We start from the raw sequence: 19,377 nt of genomic DNA, 5'->3' as shown, positions 1-19,377 counted from the left end.
GGTCTTGTTTATATTCATGCTGCTGCTGCTGAAACTTGATTTTATTTTCCCCATTTCCAGGTTGTCTGTAAATGTCAAACACCATATATACCGTACCTCAGATATTGCCATGTTGTTTTGTCTGAAACATGATTCTAACCATGAAGATGTTTAGAGCCTATCCCAGACACAAACTGAATGATTGGTTTGTGATTGGATTATTGTAGTCTAAGTGTAAATCTGGCCAAGGGCAAGTCAGTTATGAAGGTGCCAATCTGCTGTACAGAGTTGTGTCCCTTTGACATGACCAGTGATCATGGGAACAGATTTATCCTGATTAGGAGTAGAGGGGTATCCTAGTGGTCAGAGCATTCACTTGTCACACTGATGACCAGGGTTTGACTTCCCACATGGGCACAATGTTTGAAGTCAGTAGTGCCCTGCTGATAGTGCTAGAATATTGCTAAAAGTGGCGTTAAACCATGCTCACTCACTCACTCTGACTGGTCTCTCATACCCGTGCATGTGGGTTTTACCAGACTAATATTTGCCTATGATTTGTATCGGTTTGTGCATCCTTCCACATCAAGCTGACAGTAGACCAAATTGCCCCCCATACAGACTGCCTGTAAATCAGGTAAATTAGTTTTCAATAGGAATAGAATTCTTGAAACATGAGTAGACACTTGAGAGCTATGTTGTGCAACATTTTACCTGTTTAATCATTTTAAAGGTAAAAACTACTTTGAAGGCAGATAATTCAGCCTCATTGGGAAATCAACTTGAATCAATAAACATACCAGTGTTACCGTGGTAACATGTATTTGTTGCATCTTGATAATTACTGGTTGAACAAATTAAGGAACATTTTCAATATTAAAGATTGTTTATTGGTAAGTAAACACACACATTGCAAATGCTTTGAATCAACAAATTATACAATTTGAAAGAAGGTTCTTTCAAATAGTGAATGTATCAGAGCATGATACTTATTTCTTTGGGGTAGAAACAAATTCATGCTTCTCTTTATACATGTCATTCTCTTCCCACAGAGGTTACTTGTCATACCTTCCTACGAACCTCTGTTCTAATATGGCCATATTTCCTGGTTCTCGTAAAATCCCCCTAGCGGCAAAAAATTGCAAAATGAAATATCTCCCTTCTTTCTATCCAATCAGATCACGTGTGTTACATCGACTTAGATACAACTTGACTAATGCAAGCAAAATGGGCCCAGGGACTTGTTTTGATGTGACATTTAATGGCAAGCTTGTCCGTTGTCGACGAGGACAATGGAGACGCCATTGATCCGCCATTACATGACTGAGTTCTGTCTAGAAGAAACGCTTTCGCATCGCGCAGAAGAAGAGGTTCTTAGATAAGTTTTCCCGAAGCATACGGAAATTACCGAGGCTGGGCAAATGATCACTTTTGAAACAACGTCGCTGATTGCACAACTAAATCTGATTGCAACCAATCACGAAGCGTGAACACCCGCAACATGAAAGGGCTGTATTAGAACAGAGGTTTGTAGGAAGATATGACAAGTAACCTCTGTGGGAAGAGAATGTATACATGTCTTCTTACTTGTAAAATCTGCTTTGAAGGAAGATAATAAGTAAATAAACAGCAAATAACATGAATTAAATCATAAACTTTCTATTGTGTTCAAAAATTATAAATGGGAAGAAAACGAGAATTTATGTCATGCTTTTTGGATGATCTTTTTTTAAAAATATAATATGTTTCACCAACACAGATTTATGTGGACTTGCTCAGGGGCTAATAATAATATTGGTCCCCTGATGATCAAATATGAGGAAAAATTCGCAAATGATAGTTTTGAACTCCCAAATTCATGTTATTCGGGTTATAACTAATGATATTGAGACAATAAGGAGGAAGCGTCTTTAGTATCTTTATATTCTTGACATGGAGTTGTGAATAAATAAACATCTGTTTTTGAGCAAAATAACATTTTCACAGTTTGATGCCCAGTGGCAGGAAGTTTAGAATCCTAGAGTCACTCCTGGGGGCAGATTGTGTCAAATATGCAGGAATCCTTGAAAACTTTTTGAGCAAAGCCAGAGATTTTTGCCTGGCTGTTTGAAAGAGTGTTCTTACCCAACTAGTCAGTTTCATGCCACGGATCTGACCCTGTCTACAAACAGCATGTGTCTTGACAAACATGGAGAAGTTTGTGGGTAATCAGATCGAACCCCCTTGACTAGCTATATCTGTTTGCCATTCTGGATGACAAACCTCCTTCCCAGCCAATTAGAATCGTTCTCTGGTCGGACAGAGAAAGCTGACAATTTTTTGTGGAGCATGGGAAAATATTGTGATTTGAAATCCTTGCCGAAGCAGTCATGTTCATAAATCGCAGATTAAACAGAGGAAAGTCGAGTGCACGAGATGTCATTGAACGTGACAGGTTCTTGTGAAACATGGAGGATCAGCTAAATACATTTCATGGAGACAAATATTTTTAAGGCTGAACAGTGATGCTGTATTAAAAAACTGTTCTGCTTGTCTGGATGAGTTGAAGAAAGGACTTGTGGTCTCCTGGTATTGATCGGGATCTAAGTGTGGAAAGTTTATCTAATATCTATTGTGGATCTGCTACTGCTGTTGATGTTGCTGTGGATGACTTTTGAAATTGCAAGAATTCCGTGTGACAAGACTGATGTGAATTAGGACAGGAACCGTGAATCTGTGTTTGTTCTCGGACAGAGTATTGTGTTTGACTTGGAACGCTATGGAGAAACTCCACAAGCATGTAAGTGTACATAGGGTTGAGATCTCCACAGTTACCATCATCTTTATGAAGTTCAAGATTCAGATACTTGGTCAAACCTGGGATTGTGTAATATTTTATTCCTCGGCTTCATGAGCTGTTGTCGAGGCTGGATGATGTGTTGATGTAACGGGCTTGGTATGCAATTTGTAAACAAACTAGGGATGTGAGGGAGCCAGCTTCATTTGTTTTCTGTAACGTCCAACTTGAAGTTGGATTTTGTGCATGGTTTCAGTTTGACTCATTGTCGTCTAAAATGTCCAATGAAAATATTCTTTTCAAAATTTGTAAAGAAGAATTTCTCATTAAAATTTATAAAAACATAATGTGTCCAATTAACTTAGGTCTCTAGCAAAGTCATTGATAGTGAAGTAAACTGGGCTGGCCAAATTTGCATTAAGATCATAGTATAATCAGTCCAGGTGATTTCATGACATAATAACTGATCATGACCAACCAGTCATTCATACATTTTGTCAATGTCTTGTTGCTGTGTGGCTGGAATAATGTAGGCTGACATTAGGCTTCAACTCGCTCATACTTTGTTAAAGTAGGTAAGATGTTTACAGGCTTTCATAAGAAGAACAATGTCTGTAGACAGATGTGTATTTGCCCTCTTGACAGTTCATGACTTGAATTCACCTCCAATCCATGCTCTCACTATTAAGTAGTTTATCATTATTCATATCAATATAAATAAGATGGATGTAGGTAAGCAATTTTGCCATGCTCTGAATTATAGTTGACCAAGATGATGAACCCCTTATTGTCAGGTGTGCACAACCAGTGGATGATGTGTGTTAGTCACACTAGATACCCTGCATGGCTTGGATGTAGCGCAGCTGACTGGCTAGTCAGATAGCCAAGTGGTCGAGGTGTTTGCTTGTCATACCCAGAAGGCCCATGGTAGATTCCCCACATGGTTTGGATGTTCAAAGCTCATTTATTGTGTACCATAGCTGTGGTATTGCTAAAATATCTTAAAAGGAAGTAGAAATAAGCAGATAAGGCAGAGTAGGTGTGGAGGAAAATACAGTAGAATAGGTGCACGTACAGTGTCCACTGCTTGGTGCCATGGTAGTGGACTGGATAGTGTGACCTACCTGACAGTGTCACACCTTAGATCAGTGTTCATGCTATCAACCATCGGCCTGCCACGCCCATACTGTATTGCTTACAGGAAGGGCTGGGTATTGATAATTGATAATCATGAGCTAAATATCGATTGATTATCAACATTATTGATAGATATCACAGAAGTTACTTAAACTTTGAGTAAAATTGCAAAGAATGTCTGTAAGAAACCACATATTTCACATCACAGGTGAGAATCAACACATTAATGCATGGACAACTGCAAAAACCTGTGTTGTGAGTGTTACCATCCTGTGCCACTGTTTAGCTGACGTGTAAACTGTATTACAAACATGATGTGTGTGGTATCATTAACTGTGAATCATTGAGGACCATCTCCACATCTTGTACCGTGCAGCCAAACAAACCAGCGTTGTTCATGCTGCTGCTGTTTTACCTGATAAGCATGACAGAGGTGTGGATGCTGCTGATTGCTGCAGTCATTGTCTGTCTCCGACACTTCCATCAGGTTTAGGAATGGTAAAGTGTTTGCTTATAACATCACCATTCAGGCTGGTGACACTAATGGGCATTGATTTTGATGTGCCAGTTCCATGCTTGGAGTCATCGCTACAGTTTACCTTTGATGAGTAAATTACTCGGTATAATTCCTGTAAACCTGCTTTGAAATTTATTAAGAATCATAATCCCTGGCTGTGAGTACACAGCATGTATACATGTAATACATAGACTGACTGACTGACTGAGTTTGGTTTTACGCCGCTTTTAGCAATATTCCAGCAACATCACGGCTGGGGACACCAGAAATGGGCTTCACACATTGTACCCATGTGGGGATTCGAACCCAGGTCTTCGGCGTGACGAGCCAACGCTTTAACCACTAGGCTACCCCACCGCCCCTGTAATACATAGAGGTGTGCGGTATAACTGGTACCAAGTCTTGAAATCTTCAGGAATACGTAGCACAATGCATTTAGAAAATACCAATATGATGAGTTTTTTCAAGTAATGCAGATTTTCATCTTATAGGCAACGTTTATGAAACAAATGATTCAGAGAGGGTCATTCAGAAAAATAGCATAATGAAGGTGCAAAGTTTACATAGGCGGACCCCTTTTCAACGAATCTTGTTTTCCACAAAATCACACAAGTAAGGTTACTAGTGGAAATAAATATCTGACATTCAGAAGTCACCAACTTGATTTCTTGTGATCAGTGAAACAATCACAGCCAGCTCTCTGTGTATATAATGAGTATATTACATGAGTATTGCGGCCATATGATCATCAAACAAACAGGTGGATAACTCCAGTTGTCAAACATCTGGGGATAGTCTGATGTATTTGTCCATTTATATCAATGCTCATAACAAATCACATTTGAAAGTTAAAGCGTCAACTCATTACACTCACGACTGGTGTTAAGCCTATTTCTTGTGTCCCCCACCATGATATAGTTGGTATATTGCTAACAGTGGTGTAAAAACATACTCACTCACTCACTCGCTCGAAAGAATACATCATTGCATGCGACATATTTTGGTGCTAATTGTAAACATGAAACATTATTGCAATCATTTGCAGTAGTGAAGTCAAGCCAGTACGTATCACTAGTACTTAGAGGGTTTAAGGGATAAGCTAAACATTCCCAGCAGGGGCTACCTTATGTCCACTTATTGGTTGAGGGAACTGTAAACAGAAATGATATGTGTTGATACAAGGGAGTTGTCTAGTCAGGTGCAAGTGATTATCAACTTGGCATGTTTGTCTCGGTAATTAATGTGTTTGATGTAGGCCCACTGTGTTTGACCTCAGTGTAAATGAAGCAAAACTCAGACAATCGCTGTCTGTTGTTTTATTCTGGTGATAAACAATGTCCACACCAGGTCATACAGAGGGGGAGGTTTCAGGGTTACAAATACATCATAATTATAAGCGTAAACATTCCCTTATTCCTGTGGATTCACAGAATACATACAGAAAATCAAAAGAAATGTTAACACTTAGTCATAGCTATTCCTAGTGGTATACCTAATCTACCCCTGAGTTATCTCCCTTGATCCTGACGTTACTGTATTGTTCTCCAAGAACCCTTCATAATTTTTCTGTATGGTCCACACGCATGACAGGTGATGTTTCAGGGTTTCAAATACATCATATTATGGTGCATGTGGCACAGTTGACATAAAAAAGGCACAGCTCACAAGCATACATGGCACACTTTCAAATGGAATTGTTTTTTTAATGTTATCATCTGAATAATATTAGTGAATATTAAATCAGTAATGAAAGTTCTTTTGCATAAGTATCTTTGCAACCATTTAAAAAAATCATACATGCACACTTAGTCCCGCTGTTTGACGGCAGTCTGTATAAAGTCTAGACCAGACAATCCAGTGATTGACATCATGAGCATTTATCTACGCATTTGGGTTAAGATGACCTGTGTGAACTAAGTCAATAAGAGTGACCACCTGTTCCGTTAGTCGCCTCCTGTGACAAACATGGGTTGCTGAAGACCAGTTCTACCCCAGATCTGTACATATGATACAATGTAGGTAAGAGGGTTACTGTAGGCTACAGGTGTGTGTCATGATACAGATGCCACAAGAAGGTACACTTTGTGTAATAGACATACGACTGAATGTTTGTTGGAGACATTATATATTGTCAGTCACTTACTTCAAAACAATCAGTTTGTTACTCTGAAATGAGGAGCTGATTTATTGTTGATGTTATCACAATACATTTGTATCACAACATCTGGCTTGCCAAGTGATGATTAATTGTTGCTGTTATCACAATACATTTGTATCACAACATCTGGCTTGCCAAGTGATGATTATAGTTTTGGGTTAAACTGGCGCTAAACACTCAGGACAAATTCTGTTTCCAGGAACAACATTTTCTCTTTCTTCACATTTTGCATGTCAATAAATAAGACTTGTTGGTGGATCTCAATTATTTTTTGACATTTTTATTGAAGACATGATGGCCAAGAACTTATTAAGCCACGATTCCATCTAAATCCTTGTCAGAGTCCCTTCTCCTGATGCTGTTGTGTGACAGAGAGTAATATATCAAGAAACATTTATGGAGCATATGACTAGGATCCCTAGTCTGTCTCACAGTCCCTCAACTGCATTATGTTCCCTTGTGCCCAGCCCTTTCTGCAGTACTGAAGCTGTATATGAAGCAAGTCTAGATTCCCTCAGGGTCTCAATCACCATTGTCACTGGGGCTCCTTTTCAATTTAAAAGTTATTATTTGTTTTTATCAAAAGTATATATTTTCAGAGAATAAGCATTTGGGTATAGGACCTTTTAAAGTGTCCTTTAGATAGGGCAGTGGGTAGCCGAGTTGTTAAAGCGTCAGCTCGTCACATTGAAGACCTGGGTTTGATTCCACACATGGGTACAATGTGTGAAGCCCATTTCTGGTGTTCCCCGCCATGATATTGCCAGAATATTGTAAGAGCGGTGTGATTAAACCATACTCACTCAATTCACTAACTCACTCACTCGTACGTAAGTCCCCAAACTTTCAAAGTTAATTTAAACTTACCAGGATTTTAAACGTAGTATTCTTGTTATTTTAATTTTGGCTATCATTTTGTATAATCGCCAACAGCTGAAGGGATGTTATAAATCCAACTAGGGTCCATGCAGGTAGCAAAAGTACTGTAAGTCCCCATGGTCCTTAGTATGGTGAACTACCTTCACTTGTTGGGGATCTATAGCCTATTTTTATATTGTGTTGTCCTCTATAGTTAAAATGTTTTAGATTTAATTACTAGTTTTACATTTTGATCTGTGATATTCTAGTTGTTTTACTGTTCTTCGGTGACAGGATTTTATACTCTATATTTAATTATTGTAAATATATATGTTGTTTTAGTCACGATATGGCTGAAATATTGCCAAAAGACTTTAAATTTTAACTCACTCATTTACTCACTCACTCACTCCTATAGATATGCATACTCAGCGTTATGAAGGGGCCTGTACGATGAGCCCTGTCCACACCTGCAGTGCTGTAATAACAGTGTTGTGCTTCCCCCTCACTGGTGACGTAATGTGTAGTAACAGCCTCCATTGTGGAATGTTCATCTAGTGGCCATGTTACAATGATGGAGACCTACTGTGTAATAAATGCATTAGCCATGTTATTATAATATGCTTCTCTCTCAAAGCAGCATGTTAGGATGTGCTGCTAATTTGGTTGGTGACATTTAGACCAACATAGAGAACAGACTGTAGTTTATAATTGGCCCAAGCAGCACCATCAGACGTTGTTCTCAAGGTAAACATTCTTTATCAGATCATGCATGCCTGCAGACAGGTTGTCTTTCAAGTAATTATTTTGCGGCATTTATAGCACAAGATATGTTTTCATACTCAAGTTTATTTTTAGATAACTGAACGTTAGTTAAATTTAGTCTGTTTATGTCTCATCCTGACATCTACATGAAGCAAAGTAGGAATGTTATGGCTGAAATGAGGAGAGGCAAACAAGCTTACTGAGGTGATGAATTAGTTATTAACAAAAATATATCTACTGACTGATGTCTTTTTATCCTCATTATACCAGAGGCAGTATAGAGGCAGTAGTTTTATTTCTCAAACATTTGAAACTCTCTCACCCCGTCTAACCTTAATGCTTTAAGAGATGGTAGTTGTTGTTCTCCAGCCCTTCATATGGCATTGAGGGGTGATGGGGTAGCCTAGTGGTGAAAGCGTTCACTCATCGACCCGGGTTCAAATCTCCACATGGGTACAATTCTCCACATGGGTACAATGTATGAAGCCCGTCTCTAGTGTCCCCTGCCGTGATATTGCTGGTATATTGTTAAAAGCGGTGTAAGACTAAACTCACCCGCTCAGCATTGTAGGGATAGAACCAGGCCCCAATTTCTCGAAACAAACTTAAGTCAGAGTTTTGACTCAAGTTAGAGTTTTTACTCAAATTTGAGAAAATGCATTTGCCAGAATGAACTGAAATCGACATTGAACTCAAACTTAGTAGACAATTTGAGTTTTGTGGATAGATTACTTAAGTTGTTTGGGCTTTTTTATTTTTAAAATGCAGTGGAGTTAAAAATTCAGCTGTTTCAAATTGTCAAACTCAGTTTGAAATTTGAGTAAAAACTTAAGTTTGTTTCGAGAAATCGGGGCCAGGTCTCGGAGTCTGTATGCTGTGAATGGGGTCTTCACGTGAAGCTGCAGTATGGTATGTCACTGGCTTCACACTGTATACCACCGTAAGCCTGGATTAGTAAGGTCACACACACATGCATGCACATCTCTATAACAGGAACAATCTTGAACACAACCTTGAACCCTATTTCACGGGACTTCACTGGTCCTCAGAGGAAATCCCATTTTCTTTTATTGTTTTCAGTTTTGCTGTTGTTTTATTGCACATTTGTTATTGACATTGATTTCTGTCAACACGAATTGGTTTCGGAAAGCATTAGAGAATTGAAAAAGACAAATCACACCACTGATATAATCAATTTAAAAATGTTTAAAGAGTTTAAATAAATTATTTTTTTTATCAAAACAAATGTCACTTCTAACCTTGAGTAAAATGTCATTACATTGGTAGATGTTTCCAAGGAATGTTGATACCTCCGTTTCTCCTTCAGTCTGTTTGATGGGGCCATGATGAAGGCACATTCCCTTGCCCCAACTATTTGAAGACTGCACTTGCCAAGCTGCAGGTCACCGTGACCTAGGTACATGATTTGTTTTACTGATCTGTCACAGCAGCATAGAAAGTAGTTTTCAATTTCATTCCAAAACAAATTCATCGATTTCAAAAAAAGATTGTGTCGTTGGATTCTCTTGCCAAGGTATTGACCACGGAATGACAGGAATATTTTCCAGTAATTCAGATTTGTGAATGGTGGGAAAATAGAAGTCCATGATATATTACAGACCACAAGAAGTCAAAAAGTTTTCAAATTTATTGAAATGTTTCCCACTAGATGTATTCATGTTGCAGACATTGTTTTGAGTATATTGTGAAAAATGGAAAAGATTTTGCTAGTGTCAAACACTGTTGTATCAAACTTTGATGAGTCAAACTTATGGCTGTATTGAGGTAGGAACTTGGTCCCTGCGTATTCTATACTTAGTCGTCAATTTGTGGCTGTGTGGACCTTGTGTAACTCAAAGTATTTATGGAGTTTCCTTCAACTTTGACACAACAGTGTGTGAGTATATATTTTTGTACAACTGTACCTGAACGATTCAAGGAGAGAACATTCCAAATGTTGATAAATAGTTCCATCCGTCAGCCTGTATGTACATACACTTCAGCTGGTTAACCCAAGGTTACAGACAGAATGTTCTTTTCATGTCAACATACCCGTGAAGGTCTGGGTTAGAATGAACCTTCAGTAACCCATGCTTGTCGTAAGAGGCGACTAACGGGATCGGGTGGTCAGACTCGCTGACTTGGTTGACACATGTCATCAGTTCCCAATTGCGTAGATCGATGCTCATGCTGTTGATCACTGGATTGTCTGGTCCAGACTCGATTATTTACAGACTGCCGCCATATAGCTGGTATATTGCTGAGTGCGGCGTAAAACTAAACTCACTCACTCACTCATGTCAACAATAACCCACCAGCACGTAATTCTTGTTGTTAATTGTATTGGTAATTGTTTACATGTCTGTGTTATCTTCAGTTCGTGCCTTCCTCATTACTGCTATCAGAAGTCACCAGGTCCCAGTTCCATTAAGTGATCTTAGTGCTCTGTGTGTAGTAACTGCCATGCAGATTTTGACACTTACGATAGTCGTAACTCTTTCCACAATGCAGTCTTGGTGCTGTTGTGACATTTTAACATAGATTTACAATAGTCTATCTCTACAGTTGCTTTGTACAGAACAGTTACCTTCACACCTTCAGGTGACATAAGACCCGTGAAGGTCCGGGTTAGAATATTGGCCTTTAGTAACCCATGCTTGTCGTAAGAGGCAACTAACGGGATCGGGTGGGTCAGGCTTGCTGACTTGGTTGACACATGTCATCGGTTCCCATCAATGCTCATGCTGTTGATCCCTGGATTGTCTGGTCCAGACTCGATTATTTACAGACCGCTGCCATATAACTGGAATATTGCTGAGTTTGGCGTCAAACTACTCACTCACTCACTAAGGTGACATAACTACAACACGTAATTGACTTACAATAGTCATATTAGTTAGATCTGAATATTCTTAACCACAGCACAGGTCCTTTCCACAATAATAGTACTGTCAACTAGTGCACTTTAACATACGTATTTAAAAAATGCTTTGTACAAGACAGTGTCCTTTCCACAAGCCAATCGTAGTGCTGTCGTAACTCCAACTCTTAATGTAGGCTTTCAGTAGTGGTGTCTCTGTGGGTGCTTTGTACGTGAGTTCTTTCCACATACCAGCACACATAGCGCTACAACTGTCATAACTCCAACACTCTTACGTAGACTTTCAGTAGTGGCATTATTACGATTGCTTTGAGCACAGCAGTCCCTTTCTGTAATCTTAGCGCTACAGCCTTCTATCAACTGACCTCATGATGCCTATTATGTTTTATAAAAGCCTATGCAAGTCTAGGTCATACTAAATCAAGGAAGGAGGACTATATTGAAAAATAAAATGACATGTATCTGAAAGAAATGGAGTAACTGTTAGTCTAGTCTCGAAGCACTGTGTAGTCCCCTCCTTGACCCCAGCCTCGCTAGTGAAACATGATCGATAGTATTGGACTAGGAAGTGAGATATGAGCTTATATTACCTCTCACTGTCTATGTCAGCTGACATAACAATAGCCCTACATTTACCTGAGAGGTGATGACCTAGGTCCTGTATCATAGTGATATTCACCGGTGTATGTTAAATCAAGGGATTATTGGTAGGCTTGGGGTTGTCGTTACTGTGAGATTATGGCTTTGGGGAGAGGTCATGGAGACACATATGGTGCAGTTGAAAAAGGAATCGTTCGTATTATCAATATATAGAGATGAGCGTTGTCATTGTCAGGCGTCAAACCTTATGCTAATCCACTATTCTGAGCCTACTAAATTGTGGACAAGCTGAAAATTGATGATCAGGTTGTCCATGGACTTAAAGCATTTGATGGCAATGATTTTGAACTAGGCCTAATTGTTTGAATTTTTACACTGGACTAGTCTTAAAAAGTATCAAATTTCTAAAGCTGCTTACCACTGAGAAAGATTATATAGTTGTGTAGTACTGTAGCTTGGATGAAGTGAATGCTAGGTCTAAGTCATTATAGCAATATGATAATCAGTAGTTGCTAATTATGCTCTCTGAAAAATGAGTTTCATTTAGAAAATATTACTTTTTAGATTACATACTGAAATTAGCCCTGATTTAACCGTGACTAAACAGTGATCATGGTTCTTTTATCACAAAGATTGCGTAACAGAAAGTCAGTAACATCATTCACAAGTTGTCCCCGCTCCCACTTGGGGTTGACCATAGGATTCACCCCTGCCTATAGAAGCTGGAGAACATGACATTATGTTGTAGTACAGTGTAGTACTGTGAAAGAATGGTGTGGTTTTATTGTCTTATGAACAGTTTAGTAATTGTACTGAAAGACGTCGGATATTAACATAAACAATTTAACTCAACTTTTGTTGAGGATTCTGAGATACTTTTTCCTGTTTTAAAATTCAGAAGACTGTTTTCTGTTTGGGGAGACCGAGTCTTAAGATATTGAAAGTGAAAAATGGAGAAAAAAACAACCCAATACATTGTACAGGACTAAGTAATTATCTTTAAGTTTGATTTTGATTGGTAGGTGATAAAAGTATCAAAATGTCTAAGTGTAAAATGGCCTGGTTTGGGTCCTAATTATTATCATAAATACATACTCTTGACAGCAACATTTCATTCTCACTTTCATTGTCAAAACACACAGGAGGATCCAGAGGAGGGGGGGGGGGGTAGTGTTGGTTCAGGAGTGTGCACCCCCACTTTTGTCCTGAAAGTTTATCCGTGAAAACGGATGAAAATGAAGTGTGCACTCCTCCTTTTCTCAGGAGTGTGCACACCATTTTTCTCAAAAAGCTGTATCCGCCCCTGAAACAATCTTTACCATCAGGGATATAAACATGGACATTGTCATTCATTTCTCTGAAATATACTTCCTAACTTACGTAAATGTTTTTTATTATGTTCATTGTAACTTGAAATCAAATTAAAATGACATCCAAGCAATAATCCAATTCAGCCCCATGTGAAATAACAGTAATAATGATCCCCATCAAAAGTTGAGTGGCATACAGTATGCTAAACTTACTAGTCCTCACGTAGTCCTCACTGTCATCAGCTGTGATGAATGACTTCATTAGCAGAGTGCACCCAGGGGGTTACATATGTAATAAGATTACCAGTCAGGGCAGTACAACCCTAGGGCAGGTTGACAGTCCAGTCACTGAGCACAGTCAGCTAGTACTCACTCCTCGGACCTGGGGTGTTTCTGTGATACAGGTGCTTCATTGTATGGAGGCCAACCCACGGAAGTTAACTGTGGTAGTTTGACGTAGGTGAAGTTTTATGTTTGGGATCAGACCCTCAGTTTACGGCTTGGTCAGTGTGGTTCAGAGGAAGATGTATTGATTTGAAATCCCTGCTGAGGTGCTACATCAAGTACTTGGATAAAGTGTAGTGCTGTTTATAATGACAGTTCTTGACTGTTTATCATCTGCTGATGTGGTTTGGAGGCCGATATCTAATATCTGAAATTATTGTGCTGTGGAAGTAACAACGGGTAATTTTGTTGGTGCAGAGTGAGGTGTGTATGTTAACAGTTGCTGGTTGGTTGTTATTTTGTTGATGTGGTCTAGAGGACGAAACGTGATTTCTGATATCATTGAGCAAAGAAAATACAACTGGTAAATTGGTGCGGGTAGACAAGTCGTAGAGTGAAGTGGTGGTTATAATGACAGTTGTATTTTTGCTTGTTTTTGATTCTGTTGATGTGGTCAGCATGATGGAAGTGGAAGCGTGTCCTGTGTTGAGGAAGATATGTACCTGTTTCCTTCTGTGTCGTTAATGTGGTCAGAATGATACGTTGAAGATCCTTGTCGATGATGTCTTGTGTCTTGTACATGCAGCTGTTTCCTAGTGTGTTTATGTGAAGAAGGAAATATTTGTCCCTTTGAAGTAGGTTTTGCTGTTAAAATCATTCTGAGATTTGTTCATATATATATATTTTTTTATGCTTCATTTTAACTCTCAGATGTTTAAATACATTGGCTACATTTTAAACCCAAAATATAAACCTAAATATATATGTTTTTTAGAATTGTTTAGGAGAAGTATACGTGGTTGCTGTGAAAGTGTTGATATAAAACTCAGGTTAAGAATACTCAGATCTAACTTAAGTTTCAGTGTTAGAACAAAATCTATTGTTAGTTTCACTGGTATGTACAGTCTGTGGCAAGCACTTTTGAGCCCAACATCATTTTCAGTGGAATTCAGTGTTATTTTGTGGACAAATACTAGCTGAGCTTACTTGCGCAAACTGAAATTTATGAGATTCTGGCTTTAGACTAGTGGCTTAAGTGATACAGCGTATATGCCAGAACAACATCAATTAACTAGCAGATTCTGATATTCTCATTAGTCTGTTAGTTAATTAGTCTGAGAATTTTTCTAGAATCTAGTTATTCCACACAAATAAAATTAGCCGTGGACTGTGTGAGCAATGCGCCACCTCTAAGTAGCTAGGCAGTGACAATCAACCATTTACCTGCAGTCTAGCTAAGTAAGAATACCTGCTTCTATTACTAAATTAAAATACCTGTACACAGCCCGCCTCCTTTGTTTACCATCATGAGCCATCCATCTCACGTAAGACACACCTCATCAGTTCCAAGTTACTAACGTCACTGAAACACTCCTTTCATCCCGAACATGGACACAAAAAATATGTCTACGTGTTCCAGTAAAAACTGTATTGTTCAGGACAAATATTGGGCAAGGACAGACACACAGCTTTGGTTTGTTTTCGTAAGATAATGTTTTTTGAACCTAAGTAATAAAACAAGTTGTGTTTTTTTGTGAAAAAAGGGATAGGTTTTTGAAGATGATTTTGTTTCTTTGAAAGTTTTGTTGAATGATCTGTTGTGATGCAGCATTGTTTATTGATGAAACCTTCTGACACCTTTCATCTTTTCAATTCAGATCATGGGCAAACAATCAAAGTGCAAAACATACACTTGATATCTAGGTGGAATTCTTTAGATTATCATTCTTATTGTCCTGCGTCAGTGTCAAATGTGTTAATGTATGTAACACAAGAGGCGATGTCAATTTTGTTTGTCGTGTAGTTATTAGCTTGAGAAAGATTTGTTTTTCACATGTTCCCAAACGTTTAAGTCGATAATTTCATTTGAAGCATTGAGAATATTTTCTACGTGATTAAACAAATAAATGTATTGTATGTAGAAAAACTTGAACTACCAGATTCCACACAAGCTTTCATCATGCCCATTGTGATGAGAAGTAGTTGTGCAGCCACATCAACAGATTTGCTTCAAATAGACGGCCCATCACTAGTGAATAGTCTCCCCCTGTACTGAGACTAGCAGGTTCCCGTAGCTGAACAGCTTCGTCAGGAAGGTATTTTATAATCAATCAAACCCACATTTTATCCAAGTCTGCACCCTGAATCACATGTTGGCTTCAACACTAAGCAACTCGAATCAAATTCCATCATGATTGATGAAGATATTCACAAATTAGATTTGATGAAAATTGATTTTGTTGAAAGTAAGTGTTATTCGCTCGTTGAGTGTTTCCAATAAATATTTTATCCAAGCCAGCCCACTTAATCACAGGTTGGTTTAAAGACCAACACACTCGATCTAAATTCACCACAGAGCACATATCTAACTGACACCGATCAGACATATTCGACAAGTTGTGCACTTGAAAGGTCTGAGATGGTCATAGTTAGCGAGATGGACATTCCCTACGGTGTACCGCCTTCCGCTTCCCGACCCATCTGCAGGTAATAGCCTATCAGACAGCTGATGATGGGGACGTGTGTATTTACCTGTCCGGGTCCCCACAGGCAACTGTTTACCTGAGCAGTGGATTGGCTTTGTTACCTGTGTGGGATGTTGAGGACGCTGCTTGAGTCGGTGGCAGTATCTGTGTTGTACCTTGTGTAGAAAGTCGTGATTGTGAATCTGTAGGGAGTGTGGAGGTATTTATTCCGAACACTGGGACTGTTTATTCAAGAATTCTCCAGGTGAATATTTGTGATATGGATGAAGATATTCAGAAATTGGATTTGCCGTAAAGTGAATTGGTGGAAAAGTGAATTTGTGTTTTCTTGGGTTATTTTGTCCTTTTTATTGCTGAGTGGTCAAATGTATATCATCTTCAGAAGTGGGTTATTCTGGCAGTGAATATTCAAGAGTTACAGATGACAATTTTTTTATAAAGTCACAATATATATACATGGGAACCTTGAGCTTCTTAAGTTGGTAGTATACCCCAGATATATTATGTAGAATCTTGTTTCATTGATTTTCGGGAACGTAATGATAGTTATATGTCTATCTATACTTAATTAAAGTTTGATGCACTCATTGATCTCAGTTCCATGCTTGAACAATCAAGCTGTCTTTTCTTATCACAGTAAACACATTTAAGTGATGTGTTTGAGGACATCTGATCGTTAAAGAACACATTTTAGGTCGTATTACATACATGATCAGTTCAATAGTGTTGTTTGTTGAGGACGTTGCTGGGTAGAGGTTGGTCGTGAGTCTATCTAAGTGGTAGTTATTTCAATGTATAAATCTCCTTCATGTGCCTTGCTATTCAGCCTGTTGTTGGAGAGGCAGCGGATACATTCATCTGGATACCAAACAAAGAAATATCGGAATCTGGATTTGTGCAACATTAGAGGAGATATGAAACTTCATCCGACAACCATGTCAATATTTTGATATAGATGGAGAGCAGCCATGTTTGTGCTTTTGTCAACTGCAGTTGACGTCAACATATACTTATGTCATGCTGCGTTTCAAATCTGCTTCCATAATTAGAAGTGTTAAGTAGATGCAGTCCAAACTTTGAATGATGAAGCATTTTGGGAGCAGAAGAAAAAGTGCAATTATCGATCATGCATCATTTGATTTGGTAAGTATCTTATTTGATAAAATGGCAAATTTTGTTTGAAAATTGTTTGGACCTGCTCACTGACTTCATAATGACTCTTAGGGAAATTACAAGAAGAGGTTGAAGATTTAATGAACAACCTCCTCAACTGACTGCACAATTACAGATTATCGGACCATGTAAATGAATGGTGTTAATCTTGTGACGTCTATGAATGATTTTGACTTTCATGAAGGACAGATAATCTGTTCTTCTGAGTTTCAAGTAGGTTATTCTGAGGTTCAAGTAAGTTATTCTGAGTTTCAAGTAGATTATTCTATAAATTATGCATTGACATTTTCATGCCATAGAAATGTATGGAATGTCAGCTCTACAGAGCCTATTGTTTAGATGATGTAAATATCAGTTTATGACATCATGAACAATGGGTGATGTCATAATGTATTTTTATCAACAATGGAGCACTGTGCTTCAGCTGGCTAATCAGTGCCAATGTGTATGTGCATATATTGGAAAGTTATTACATGATCATTCTCTCCTATGAGTAATATTTATGAAATATTGTAGGTGGGGATCGTCTCTTAAAGCAATGCATGTGAAAGTGGTAGGAAACTATATGGAAAATGATCCAGTAAGAATTGGAGTGTAGTGGTCCGGTCTGTCTTACCCTGACAGTGTCTGTCTGGGACCCTGTAACAAACACAATAGTCTGGTGTAGTTAGTATTGACAGCAACTACAGCACAATTCACGTAAAATTGCATACCTGTTGTCATACTTTAAGTGAAACCTTGGAATTTTGTTCAGTTCTCCTCATTTGTAAATCCCAGTATTTGTAAATCCAGCTATGACATTACTGTATCCTTGGAGGTGGTTTTAACCCTCATACAATCCAACTACCTGTATCACCCCCCCAAACCATATGCTCACCAATACCCTCTGCACTTAAACACTTATCACACATCATCTAACATGCTCATCACATCACACACTACGCTCATTACCCTCTGCTATGATGGTACCCACTAACCCATGCCACTCACTTAGCTCAAGGGACTCACAGTTCAATGTTCAACCATCATTTACACAGTTCAATAGGCAACCACCTTGCCAAGCGCACAGTTCCAGAGGCAGCCATCACTCACACAGTTTAATAGGCACCCACCCACCAACTTGCAGTTCAATAGGCACCCACCCACCAACTCGCACAGTTCAATAGGCACCAACTCACACAGTTCAATAGGCACCCACCCACCAACTCATACAGTTCAATAGGCACCCACCCACCAACTCACACGGTTCAATAGGCACCCATCCACCAACTCACATGGTTCAATAGGCACCCACCCACCATCTCACACAGTTCAATAGGCACCCACCCACCAACTCACACAGTTCTAAAGACATCCATCCCTCACACAGTTTAATAGGCACCCAACCATTGACACAGTTCTAAAGGCATGCATGCACGCACGCACGCATGCATGCACACATGCATGCACGCACACACACTCTAATATACACACAAACACAGTAGGCTTCTACCAAGTCACACAGCTCTATTGGCACTTCGTGGCCTCAGATTTGTACCTGCAGCCAGAAGAGGACCACCTTGTGTTGTCCTCCCCATGACTGACTGACTGACTGACTGACTGACTGAGTTTAGTTTACACGGCAGGGGACACCAGAAATGGGCTTAACACATTGTGCCCATGTGGGGAATCGAACCCGGGTCTTCGGCGTGCCTCCCCATGACAGTGATGAACTACAAGTATCTGTTGTTGGAGAGCCATGGCAAATCTGTATATTGAATGATACCACAGACCAGCTACTGTAAAATATTGATGTCTAGGACTGCACAACCTCCACATGGATGTTCTCAACACCCTCCAAATTTAACCAGACAAATTGAAAACTGAACTGGAGTCATGATGCTGAAACACTGAACTTCAATCTGCAGCTTTTTGCCCATCAACCATTTACTTTTCGATTATCTAAATTTGATTGTTAAACTACCAGCCCCCCAGCTTGTCATGTCTGGGGAATTAACCTGTCAAAATGCTTTGAAAAGTACTCATTTGCCAGAGTAAGGCTTGCCAAATGTTGCATTTGAGAAAAAGTTGTGGGACTGAGATTTAATCCCTCTGCACTCTCTTCAAGTCGGTGGTTGGATCTGGGCTTACTGTGCCCTTGCACCGGTGACATTGTCGCGTTTGTCAACTCCGCTGTTGCTGCAGCTTGTGTACATTGTGTGTAGCTGACACAACTGCTGATCTGACGTGCAGGGTTGCAGACTGGCCTCCAACACAAATATACAATTTGTGTTGCCTTTCTGAAAGATGCTGG

At 39.1% G+C, this 19,377-nt stretch overlaps 1 protein-coding gene across 4 annotated transcripts in view; it reads left to right on the top strand.

Moving 5' to 3' along the window:
• LOC124287960 (nostrin-like) overlaps nucleotides 1–19,377 on the top strand; it is an 84,215-nt gene that overhangs the window by 33,152 nt on the left and 31,686 nt on the right. Inside the window, exons 1-2 of one of the 4 annotated variants that reach the window (XM_046724456.1) lie at nucleotides 16,074–16,155; nucleotides 16,738–17,054. The exons of the other annotated variants lie outside the window; for them this stretch is intronic. Of the exons in view, the coding sequence (XP_046580412.1) occupies nucleotides 16,992–17,054 (63 nt within the window). The 5' untranslated portion in view covers nucleotides 16,074–16,155; nucleotides 16,738–16,991. Of the gene's footprint in view, nucleotides 1–16,073; nucleotides 16,156–16,737; nucleotides 17,055–19,377 lie in introns of those variants that run through there. 4 annotated transcript variants of the gene reach the window in all.

The sequence above is a fragment of the Haliotis rubra genome, unplaced genomic scaffold, assembly GCF_003918875.1.
Source record: "Haliotis rubra isolate DU_JTF1 unplaced genomic scaffold, ASM391887v1 Scf41, whole genome shotgun sequence".
In the NCBI taxonomy this organism is placed as follows: Eukaryota; Metazoa; Mollusca; class Gastropoda; order Lepetellida; family Haliotidae; genus Haliotis; species Haliotis rubra.
Note: the sequence above shows the minus strand (reverse complement) of the source record. Positions and strands in the feature narration are given on the sequence as shown.